Source organism: Corvus hawaiiensis, chromosome 10, assembly GCF_020740725.1.
Source record: "Corvus hawaiiensis isolate bCorHaw1 chromosome 10, bCorHaw1.pri.cur, whole genome shotgun sequence".
Classification (NCBI taxonomy): domain Eukaryota; kingdom Metazoa; phylum Chordata; class Aves; order Passeriformes; family Corvidae; genus Corvus; species Corvus hawaiiensis.
In genome coordinates, this window is record NC_063222.1 from 21,528,097 (window position 1) to 21,540,789 (window position 12,693).

The following is a 12,693-nucleotide window of genomic DNA, read 5'->3' on the forward strand; positions in this document are numbered from 1 at the left end:
TGCCAGAACGTTGAAGCACTTTGGTGTATCAGCTGGCAGCTTTCCTCGGGGCAAAACCTTTCCAGAGAGCTGTACAGACTCAAGCAGAGAACAACTAATGTGTGCAGCATGCGTTCCCAGGTGGGTTGTTAAGAGCAGACATGAATTTGCAATTTGCAGGTGTTGGTCATGTTGAAAAACCATAACTTACTGCCTTTGGCCATTCAGTTACACCAGGAGGAAACTGCCCTAAATTAGAAAACCTCCAGCTTCCAAGAGAATCCTAGTTTTGACTTTCTAATCCTTTATACCACTCTAAGAACCTCCCCAACCATTCCAGATCCTCAAGACAACACTAGCTATTACGCCTTTTAAATAACATTTTTGAAGGGGTCATAATCTTTTACTCAGATTTACTCAGAATGGTGCCCTCCCCATTCATGAAACCAAATAATTTTCTAGACAATCCAAGCAAAAGTATAACCTTTAGGAGCTCTCAGAGGCTGTCAAAAACTCAGCCAATCTCATTCCTTACTACACTTACACTATCATATGAATATAAAAATAGAAAAAGCAGCATGAAATGGTGCATATAAAAAACACACTAGAAGAGCAAATTTTTTTTCTTCGTTTTACCAGGGTACAGTATTCCCAGACCCACTGAAATCAGAAGCAGATTCTCAGTTTTAATGCTTTTTCAATTTTTGGCAATACACCACCAACCACATTAGGCCAAGATGAACCTTAAAGGCCCCCATCAAGAGACAGAGTCTCAGTATTGCTTGGACCAAGAGATGTTCTAGGGATTTCTGCATCCTGGGTTATGTATTGCTTCAGTGTCCTCAACTGCCTTCCATCAAAAGTAGGACTGGGGAGAGAAATGCATAAAGCAGCTCACATTACAACATCCCAGGCTTCTTCCTATGCCAGAAGCAAGAATGTGGCACACTTGCCCTGCTGTATAATGAAGTGAGTTTGGATTCAAGCTTTGCTTCCACCTATACACTTTGTACTCAGCCACTCCAGCAGGAAGAACAGAAACATGCCATGTGTGACAGTCTGCAAAAGAGGACTGAATCCTGCAATCTCACCTCAAGGACAAAAAAAAGGGAAAAAAAAAACCAAACAACACAACAGAAGAAATGTTAAGCAGAAAATCAAGTCCTGGCTGTTGACCTTTTAGGCATTCAGCCTTTTTTTAATCCTAAAGTAGGTCCAAGAAAAATGCTGCCATTTCCAGGCTAAACTTCTGCGGTGAAAAATTTCAAGTCCACAGCACCATGAATATTTACAGAATACCTGGCATACTTTCCCCCTCAACAGTTGCAAAACAGTTTAGCTAAATATAGATTGTGCTGGACCACTGCAGATCTCTTGTGAATGCTTTTACAGCCAACAACTCCCCAAAACTTTGGATGAATTCCAAAGGCTCAGAAAGATTGAGAACTTCTTTGCATGTAGAAAGGGGAAAAAATAAAGGAATAAAAGTAAAATGAATAATTAATATTATAGACACAAAGCAGAAGCTCTTAAAAAACATTTAAGACCCAAACTGCTATGCAAACAAAAAAAAAGTATCCTCAACCTGAAAAAACCACAGATTTGTATTCCAAGAGTGAAGGAATAGATAAAATATCTATACCTGATTTTTTTTATACAAGCAACAAAAGCTGTAAAGTCTGTTTCAAATCCTAATATATGCTATGAATTGCCTGATAAGGAAGTCATTTCTTGTATGTAACTTCAGCTTCATTAAACTGAACTAATGAAGACAAGTACTGTTAAATGCCAGTAAATGCCTACCACAATCTGACAGAGTTTTACACCATCTGTCATCAAAAAGTTCTCAATATCTCATCTAATAGTGGCTGCTGAGCTAAACATGTAGGTGCAGCTTTATTCCAAGGACTCAGATCCCTGAACTTCCAGCACAGTATTTTCCAGTCACAATCCTGCATGTGTTTAGAAAAGCAGGTCATATGGACATATGGAGTTTGCTGAAATCTGTCCCACTATTCCTTTGTTCCAGTGGAGTGCTGATTAGTCTTGAACTTTATTTGATGGGAACAAGCAGGATTCATTTGCTGTTCCAAAACAGTGAATAGCCACCATACAAAGCAATTACTCAGGAGACACAGGACTTCCAGATCATGCAAACTACTCTGTCCCAGATGCTCCATCTGTCCAAAATCTTATTGGCATTCTGATTTCAGGAGAAATTCCTATGTCAATAATTGATAGATGAAGGTAGATGAAAATATCTATTTCCATGGCAACCACCACCATCCCTCTGTGGCAGAAGCATGCATTACTTCAGTGGCTCTGCATGGCTCCTCCACCTCCATGAAAGCCTCCAGCATAACCTAATCTTGCATTATCTAGACAGCTTCTCCTGAAATCAAGTGGAATATTATCAGCCACTTCCTGGAAACAATTCTTTAGCTCCTTCTACTTCTTTCTGAAATTTAAAGAGGATTTAGAAGTTTGCTTCTAGGACTCTCTGGATAACTTTTTTGTTGCTGTTCCTCAGAGAAGATAAGCATTGGTTGCAAGTTCTGTGAACACTTGCACTCACACTGGAGCAGCAGAATACTTTATCAGCAGAACCAATGCTTGCTTTGATGCGCTGCACAAATAGTGCCTGACTAATTTATCCCTGACTTAGTATCCTGCACATTCCACCTTGCTAAGCATCCCATCCATGCTGGATCCACACGTGTTCCTCAATGCCCAGCACCTGTTCCCTTTCCTCAGGGTATCACTTTTACCTAGTTACCAGGCTGTACAAACTCAGGCAAATACCTTGTGTTCTTCTTTCATCACCTGCTCAATAAGCTCAGATTTCATGGGAGGCTTAGAGTATTGGCCTGAAAGGAGGCCGTGTCCCAATTTAGCCCTGTAAGGAAGAAAGTGGTGGGGAGGAAACAAATATGTGAGAAAAACAGAAAATAAGACTTATTTCAAGCAAAAAAAAAAAAAGTTTACTGCTTTTGACTCCTTGATGAGCCATCATTACAACTGCAACTAAGTGGTCAAATCTTCTCATTCTCCCTGTGCCATATCTCACTTCTGAGCTCATGAAAAGGTGTTCTTTTGCTCTGCCATTAAATCATTTAGATCCTATTTAACCTGACCAAGTAAATAACTGAGAAATGTCACTTACATCTGAGTGTTGAAATCTTGTGTTGGATCAAGAGGGGAGTAGTCAAATATTCGTGGAAGGTTTCCCACATACCTGGGCAGCAAGAACAAAGCAGAAACGTTCAAATATTGCAGCTTAGTGATTCAATCTATCCCCAATGAGTGCTTCTATCATGCAAAAATAATAATAAAGAAATTAAGAAATGGACATTGAGGTTTTACTTGGAAGCTTCTAGCTATAAAGAATATGGCTGTGTTGTTCATTTGGAATTTACATTCTATTCCTTAATCTTGCAAAAGCTGCAGGATGGTGTTGGTCAAAACCTCAGAGCTGAGTTGAGAACCAGTGTACTTTCTACTCCCAACCAACATAACCAAGTAAATTCAGGTTTGTATCAGGACCAAAATATGTAAAAAGAATGTTTCTATTGAGTTTCACAGGAGAAACAATTCTGACAACAAACACTGAGGGAAACGTTGTTCTAACCAGCCTGTTGGAAAGTGAAGCATTCAGCAGCACTCTCTGAGCATTGCTGCCTTTGAGCACAGGAAGAAATGGGCTGGGTAGGTATGGTCATGGTGCTGGGCCCTCTCTCTTCAAAGATCTCCACTGTATTGATGACACTAAGTCCTCCAGGAAACGCCCAGGACCATGCTGTGGAAAATGATCTTCCTTAATAAAGTCCATTTTGATATTTTTCAACAGTGGAGGTAGAAGAGCTGGCACTCAATGAATCTACAGACTGTGCTCTATGTGGCTAACAAAGAAAATAAACAAAAGTTTTCTCCCTCTTCTTCTCCAGAAAGTAATTTCTAACATGAAAACCTGGGAGGCTTTCCAAAATCTAAAAGCTTCACTTCCAGCACATACACTACTGCTGCTTTGGAAGGAAAGGGCACTCAGAATTTTATTTCAAACCATGGACTGTCCTATATAAAAAGGCTTCTCTCCTCGGAGTGATGCATTCAGTTTTGATCATTCAAGACTATTTCATATTTTTCTGTTGTGCTTTTGTCCTTTTACTCTCAATTATTAAGTGAAAGAATAAATTTACACTACTCTTTTCACTATTTTTTTAAAATTTAATTAAAATATGGCTTGGATAGTTTCCCCCCTTAGCCAGACCCGCATGCAACAGGTGCACTGTTTTTCATTAGCATGAATCAGTATTAATGGTTGTGCCACTTTTTGGCACAAATCACACAGGAGCAGCAGAATGACTCCTGCAGCGATACTGGCATTGGCCAGTACAAACCCCTTAATGTGATACTGATGATACCCAGGGAAATGGAGATATCTGCATCTGTATAGAGAAAGTAGAGAGTGAGACATCAAATTTACAAGGTGGCATATGATTTCCCAGCACTGAAGTTGAGACAGCAAGTTTTTATTTCAAAGGCAGATTGGGTTTTGTGTTCCAGCCTTTTCCAGAACAGACCAAAACAATCACTAAATCCTCCAAGAAGCTGCTGAACTGAATGAAAGAGACCTGTCTGCAGGTGAGACAAAAACTGAATTACCATTTTTCCTAGAAAAACAATAAATTGATGAATGCAGCAGGTAGTGACAAGAACTAGTTTGGAGCTACTTACGCTCGCTGGAACTCTGGGATGCTGAAAATGGCTTGCATGACAGCATTGAGGTAGCAGCTATTTCCCAGGTTCTTCATGCCAGTGTATCCTGGGCCATACATGGGCTTGAGTTTCACGCCAGCTTCCTGAATCACTTCCCATTCTGAGACTCTTGGCTTTATGTCATTATCTCTTAGCCCATTCTCTGTCTGAAAGCAACGAGATTTTCTTTTTAGTCTCTTTAACTTCTGCCATAATTATGTTGCTGTCACCATCACCACCAACTTTGTGAGCTATACTCCAAAAAATGAAGAGCCAAATCAATGGGCAAGGCAAGGTAAATCCTGCATGTAGGGGAAGATGAGGGTCAGAAAGCCAGCAGTTTGTTCCTCCAATACAGCCTTAGCTCTTTAGCACAGGCCCCTGGTTCTTCAAATGCTCCCTGGTGTGACCTCAATCCCAGCTGGGAGCTTCACTTCTCTCAGGCCTGTGACCTCAAGCCTCAGCATCAAACACTGCATTTTTTTCAGGTTTCCTATTCCATTTGTAATGGCCATGAATAGCTGCTGCTGTAGAAGCTGTTCCTAACAAACAAACCACATGAAAAGCTACAGATCCAAGGGCTCTTCCCTTCTTTCAAATGGTAAAAGCCCATAATTTGTGACACTGAAGTTTCTCCCCTCTAACACTCAGCCTTCAGCCTGTAGGTGTGGGTCACTACCGTGTCATTTACTGCTGGCACTACTCTGTCACTTCTTGAAGAATTGTACAGACCAAACACCAGAGGTGAAACCTCTGCAACAGCTAAGACTAAGTTTTTGAGGTTGCTGAGTAAAACAGGCTTTCCAGAAATATTTGGATAAAAGAAACTTCTTATTCATGGTACTGGCAAGGACATTAGTATACCAAAAATTTTATTAGTACCACGAAGAGTTTTGAAAACACAGTTTAACTCTTCTCTATCATTTCAATTAATATCAGTTTTCTCACCTCTTGGACAATTAAATGCACTTAAGCAGCAGCAGATTTGTTCCTTTTTAACAGTTTTCATGTTCTCAGGTAGTCATACTAGGTTCTATGCTTGAGTAAAAAAACCCAGAAAACAACAAACCAAATCAAACAAAAAATCCAACACAACCACAAAAAAACGTACCTGCCTTTGTAAAAATATCCTATTCTGATTTCTTACATCATTTAAACAGAACTGGAACCAACATCCACTAAGACACAAGTTATTAAATGTACTTCTTCACTAATACAGACACACACAGAGAACCCTTTTTTCCCCAGTCCTTTTCTAGCATTTCACACCTTAGACCATGCTGTTTTCTAGACTTGAGAGAATGCATTTTTCTCATTTTCTAATGTTTTTATTGACAAAATCTAAACTGAAATTTACCTAAAGAACTTTCAGCCTCTTTTTAACTTATCCATTATTTAGCTTCCTTTTGCTTATTACTTATATCTGTTTACACATGCAATAGGCTTCCCTTCACTCACTGTCATTAAGTACTCTAGACATTCTTCTCAAATTGGATGAGGTTTTTCATCTTGAAGACAAATGCTACATGACCCAGGAAAAGTGCAAAATGAAAACTAAAGACCACAAGGTACCTCTTTCAGAAGGTAACTTCTGGATTTGAGAGCAAAGATTTACCCAGAACTCAGACAATAAACCCCAAATTAGCTGGCTGAACTTTACAAAGTTGAATACTGTCATAACAGTCTGAAGGAATCACAAATAAGCTTCAGGTGTCATTCTTCTCCTGTTTCTCTCCCACCCCTAAGTGAATAAACAAGTGAGCAACAAGCTAAATAAAAGATCCATTTCCTACCACTTGCATCTGCAGCATATCAATTCCAAAGTGTGCCAAATGTTTTGCTATATGTGGATCTAAAACCGGCTCCTCTTCATCAAAGGAATAGACATCTACAAAAGCAGAGAGAAACCAGTGAGGCCCAGTATCAAATGTTATCCCTTCTCTTTGTTTACCAACACTGCATTCCCAGTGCAGGGCTGCCTATACAAAATGCCTTGTTCATATTCTCCAAGTTTGGTTCTGGCCAGCAGAGAAGTGCACAGATACCCACATAGCTCAGTCAATATATTAACAGAATAGCTTTAAGCACTCTCCTCAGAAGAAATTATATGCCTCCACAGTATTAAAACCTAAAAATATTTATAGGGATCATAGTATTTCCCCTCCCCCAAATAACAAATTTGTAGGGAAAGCAAGGAACAGGGTATGCAAAGTTCTCAGATATGTGGCCACTCCACATTTTGAACATGATAAAAAGAGATTATGAATTTTTGTAGAGCTACTAGATACAGACAGACACATTAAAGCTGTGAGTATATCAGCCCAACTCACTATTGCCAACAGTATTTTAATTTTTAGTACAGTTTAAGAAATCCACTTATGCCCTTTTCACACAGAGATACAGGGAGAACAGAGGAATTCTTTATTAGAATAAAGAGAGGTTTTTTGGATTACACACCACTGGATTGGACTTCTAAGATTAATCTAACCTTGTGGTTAGGGAGAAAGGCTGATTTTCTGAGTGAGATGTCTTGCTTTATTGTTTGGAAGATCTAGATTTCAGTTCTCTATGATAGGCCCTTAATGGCCTTAAGTAAAAGCCCATAAACATTCTGGGAGGGCAAAGTTCAGACTGTGAAGGGAAGAAGTATGTCTAATGATGATATTTTCAATATGAAACCAAGTTTAATAAATCCAAAAGAAGGACAAAAAAATTGAGAGTAAAAATGTTCTTTTCTAGAGTTTACCTAGCGAGTCCTATAATGACACTGAGTTCAGAGCAGGTTTCACCTACTTGAACAAATAACAATAAAGCTGCAAGCATCATAAAGGGATAGAAGTGATAAGACATGCCCTTGTAAGACTTGAACAGGCCTTCCATCTTTTCTCTGCTCAGGTCTCTACCTCTGTAGTAAATTACTGCTTCGGTGTCTCCTCATACCAAAATCCAGAATCCGTGTGCCAGTCTCCCTGCATTTCTCTCAGGCAAGTTTCCCTCGTGCCCAGCAGTTTCTCACAGTGACCTTGCTCCATAAGACCAGATCTAGGCTGACAGAGAAAGCTTAGCCGGGAGAAAGGAACAGAAACAAACTCAGGAGGAGATAGCAGGAACACTGATAAAGGCTGTTCACAGCACAAATATCACTTCTGAGAGGTCCTTACCCTGGCCTCTCCTGGCAGCTGCAGACCCTGGCTCTAACTCAGCCCATTCCCTTTAACAAAAGGCATTCTCCTTGAAGTCTGCTAGTACCAAACCCACACTGAAACAACACACTGAAGGTTAGCCAAGAACTCAAAGACTAACTTTTAACATTGACCAGCCCTATGAAAAACCTCTCAGAGCAGGGAGCTGTGCTTTGAGCTGTGCTGCCAGCTGCTGATCAGCCATCAGATGCCCCATTAACATTGGTGCCCATGACCTTTCTGGCATGTGCGTGGCTGTAGCTGCCCATCTGCTGGAATTCCTCTGTGTGGTAGCAAATGCACCCAGAAGACATGACTGTTCATCCACACACATGGCATCACAACATTCCCATAGTATTCTGCTGAGGTCACAGCACAGCCAGAAGATCCCAAGAAGTTCAAACACCTGATGGAGTGAGATTACACAGCAACTGAGCTTGAGTGACTGCTTTCAGGGGGGAAGCTTTGATACTGTTTTCCCTCTGCTCTGACAACTGCAGAGAGCAAATCACCTGGGACCACTGACCCAGAGCAGCAGAAATTGACCACAAGGCTAATGTTCTGCTCAAGAGCCCAGCTCGTGCCAGATTTCAGTACTTTCTGCGTGTAGCTTGAGTTCATGGGAGAAAGAACTCACTTGTTTCAAAAAATCGAAGATGGAAGATAAGAGCTGCCAAACACAGGTCTGCAGTGCTGCCATACAGACTCTGGCAGATGAGGAATGTAGACAAGTCAGCAAATGTGACACACAACGACCTGGTGTCACTAGAGTGAGAAAGGGGGAAGTGGAAGGGGAGGGGGGCAACCCACCAAGATAAATATGAGACAGACAACAAAGAATATTATTAAACAGAGAACAAAATCATAGAATATGCTGAGGTGGAAGGGACCCATCAGTACCATCTAGTCCGACTCCTGGCCCTGTGCAGGACACACAAAGAATCCCACCATGGGCCTGAGAGCGTTGTCCAAACACATTTTGAACTCAGGCTTGGTGCTGTGACCACTTTCCTGGGGAGATTTTTCCAGTGCCCAACCATCCTCTGGGTGAAAAACTATTTTCCTGATAACAATCATTATGATTAATATTATTTTAAGAAAAGAAACATGTCAATGCTACTTGACTTCATTTTCTTCCGCAGCTCAAGATTTACACCTGTTCTGGCTGTGTAAACATCGCTCCTTCCTACTTAGAGGAAATCAGGCAATGGTAACACTGTCCCTAAAGAAACAAGTGGCTCAGGATCCCCCCAAAAGGATCTGACAATTGCTAAGATTAGCATCCACAAAGCAACTCCTTCAAGTATCGGTCACATGGGGTTTCCCCCGGCCAATGCCCCATTCCATGCCTCAATCTATTCCCAAAGAAGCAACCTCATAGTGACTTGAAATAAATGTCAAGAGAGGCAGCAGGTAGCACAGTCTGCCCAGTGCTCAGCCCACTGAGGCAAACAACGTTTCTGACTCTCTGGTGCATCCTGTCCAAGGTAGAAGAGTGGAAGAGAAGTTTGGTTCAGTTTCTGCCCTGATCCCAGATGTATCTGCTGGAGCTAATGCCTCAGAAACCTTTCATAATGTACACATCACAGACATCTCAGGGCAAGACAAAGAGCTCTCCTCTGTGTACATGGAGGGTGAGTGTCATTGGAATACTGGCACCACCTCCTTCTCCTTCCTCCTGGTGTGAAAAAGGAATAAATTATGTCAGGACAGGGACTAGCGCTTATTACTCCTCTACTGTCACCTCTTCACCTCTAACCACGGAAGCAGAAAACAGAAAGATTTTGTGTCACCATCAGCCACAGAGCCTCTCTCCTGAAGCCCATGTATAACCCAGAGGGGTTATGAGTACCACAGCAATATAGATCAGAGACAGAATAATTGCTGCAAAGGAACAAGGAAGGTTGGGGGAGGGAAGATTTTTCTACAGGGAAACCAAGTAAACATCATCCAGAAGAACAAAGGTCTGTGGAGAACAGCTGGTGCCTCTCATTCAAAGGAAAGGATGACAGCCTGTCCTTTGTTATCCCAAAGGCCACATAAGAGAGGAAGCAGCTGATCAGTGGGAGGCACAACAACAGAAGCCATAAGGAAACAAGTATTGCTGCTAAAGATGGGAAAGAAAAGAAAAATTTCTGAAACAAAAACCTACAGAATATCCTGTTTGTTTTGTACATGCAGTTGAAACCTACAGCTGGGCAAATCCTAAACACCTTCAATAACTGAGAGATTTGGATAGAAATCACCCAAGACCAGGCTCATGCAAGGAAAAAACATTCCATCTGGGAGAGAAAAAAATGGTTTTTGCTAAGTGTTTCTGTGGCACAGCTGGTTGAATCTGACTACAGTTGCCTTTCCTCAACACTGAACAGGACTTAGAAAAGCTCTCAAATGATGGTTATTAAAAAAAGGGGCTGCTCTAAACAGCAATTTTTTGTCTCTGTAGTCATAAGCACTAAAGCCAAAATATAATCATGCTATGTGTTCTTCCATTTTTACTTCTCCAGGCAGCTGCAACAAAAGATCTCTTTGCTTATGACTTTTTCAGCTCCTCATGTTTTTATTCCATTTAATCCTCACACGCCATAATCCCCTCTGCAGCAACGCTGCAGAACATCACACTTGGAGAATATGCAAACAAGGACACAGCTACAGCTTTTTCCCCCTCTCAAGATCATCACACATTTTACAAATGAGCATCACAGCAGCCCCACAAAGATGAGTGTTCATTAGACTGTTTCAGCAACATTTTGTTCAATAAGGAAAAAGAGCACTTTCCACTGTGATTAAAAAACCCATACATGCTGTTACAAACAGACTTCTAAATTTAAAAAGCTCATTACCCTGTTGTTGTTTCTTTGTTACAGAAAGTTGAACCATTTGCCCTAGGAAATGCAGCAGAACTAAAAAATATTGTTTCTCCAGATTCTGTTGTTTCAAACTAACACCATTCTTCTGTTATAAGCCTAGTATTCTATGAAACCCCCAAAAAATTTATACAAAATATAAAATGAGCAGATAAAACAGGCATGGGCTTTCTCAGAATGGAGTGTGTGTCATCCCCCCCAACCCTGATCAACACTTGCAGGCTCCCAGGGTTTCCTTTCCGTATCACACTCTCAAACGCTTGCACTAGAAGCACGAACACAGTTGGGAATAGATGCACACTGTCAGTCTCATGCACAGAAGGTACCTCATCTCAGAACATGCCCCATGGCTGACCTGCTCCATCAGGAGTGATGGTTCCCAGCTTCACTGCCAGGGGATAACCTGTCTCCTTGTAGTGCTCCATGGCGTGCCCGTTGCCCCCGCTGCCGTCGAAGAACCACTTCCCGCACAGCACAGAACCATCCGTCAGGTTCAGCCACAGGTTCTCCCGCAGGTCACACTTGGAGCACTTCCAACCACTGCGAGACAAAACAGAGAGAAACAGCAGGAATACAGGAGCCAGTCCTGGATTTCCCATTACAGCAGGCCAAACCAACCCTCACAGCCAGCCACGCAAGGGAATCGTGGCTGAGTTTCTGCCTTTAGTTCAGTTACCCTGACTGAATTAGAGAGCATACAAGGAACAAACCTTACTGTCCTCACCTGGGGGGAATTCTAACACCATTGTCTAACTGTACAAGTGTTTTGGCATGTTTAGATGCCTGCAGCTCTTCTTCCCAGGAGTCAGGTTCCTGCTTCCTGTAGGGTGATTTTGCACTGAGGAGTGCATCACAAGCTATCGTCACCTGGAAGACAAGTGGATGTCAGTCAAAGCCTTACACGACTCAGTGACAGGACAGAACTTGGCATTCAGCCTATTGCTAACCACATACAGAACTGCTTATCAGTAGACTATTTATATACTCAAATATGCATCTAATCTTTTAGACTGTCATCATTATTTTAGCAGGAGAGTAAGCACATGTACTATGTGAGGTTTCCTAGGACAAGCTGGCACCATAACAAGGGAATGAATACAGGAGATAGAAGGAAATACAAGAAACAAAGATGACTTTTAAAATTACTGACACTCTTATTATAGCTAGTTAAGAAAGATCTTTATGTCCAAACAAGCACTGCACATAAGACAACAAGACATCATCTTAATAAAAACAGAAACAGGAGACAATTCCTATGACCACTTCCACACACTCACTGACCAGTGCTGGTAGCTCTTCTATGTTGGGTAATGAGATTTCATAGTGATCAGGAAATATAATAAGTTTTGCTTCATCCTCATATTCAAAGTCATCACTGTTGAGATCACTGCTTGTCTCTAGATCTGGAAAACAAGATGGGGAATGTTAGGAGATTGCCCCACCATCCAAGGTTCCAAAACTGTGACACTATAAACAGTGCTTGCCTGGCATCAGCCAGTGGTTTTTCCTGGCTAGAAATATTTGTGAAATCCTGATCTAAACTGAAATCTCACCATCCTGCAAGAGAATGTTCTCAGGACCAAGATTTCCACTTGATGTCATCCCCGATCACAGATACAGTTGGTTTGGCCTCTCTCTAAGCAGCAACATTGCATTCTGCAGCTAACAAAATTCTGCTCCTTTTGGACAAAATCAGGATGCAATACTGCTGTGCCTTTTACCCAGTATTTTGAAATGCTATAATGCACAGAGACCAAGTCGCACTGCACATCCCCAAACTGCAGAGCACAAATAAAAAGAGCACCCCATGTTTTCCAGATCACAGACCTGGCTGAAACGTGCTGTGGCTGCCATCTATCTTGAACCTGTGGTCTTTCCTTCCGTAAAGATGTCCATGGCTGGAAGTATTC

At 41.5% G+C, this 12,693-nt stretch overlaps 1 protein-coding gene across 3 annotated transcripts in view; it reads right to left on the minus strand.

The window, feature by feature from the left end:
* Positions 1–12,693, minus strand: part of USP13 (ubiquitin specific peptidase 13) — a 50,200-nt gene that overhangs the window by 15,085 nt on the left and 22,422 nt on the right. For all 3 annotated transcript variants that reach the window (XR_007205815.1, XM_048314824.1, XM_048314823.1), the window contains exons 4-10: positions 12,065–12,186; positions 11,508–11,650; positions 11,139–11,323; positions 6,528–6,622; positions 4,714–4,901; positions 3,143–3,214; positions 2,782–2,875 (exon numbers count right to left, since the gene is read on the minus strand). Coding sequence is in view for 2 of the 3 variants with exons in the window: in XM_048314824.1 (XP_048170781.1) it covers positions 2,782–2,875; positions 3,143–3,214; positions 4,714–4,901; positions 6,528–6,622; positions 11,139–11,323; positions 11,508–11,650; positions 12,065–12,186 (899 nt within the window). In the remaining variant the exon portion in view is untranslated. The remainder of the gene's footprint in view (positions 1–2,781; positions 2,876–3,142; positions 3,215–4,713; positions 4,902–6,527; positions 6,623–11,138; positions 11,324–11,507; positions 11,651–12,064; positions 12,187–12,693) is intronic.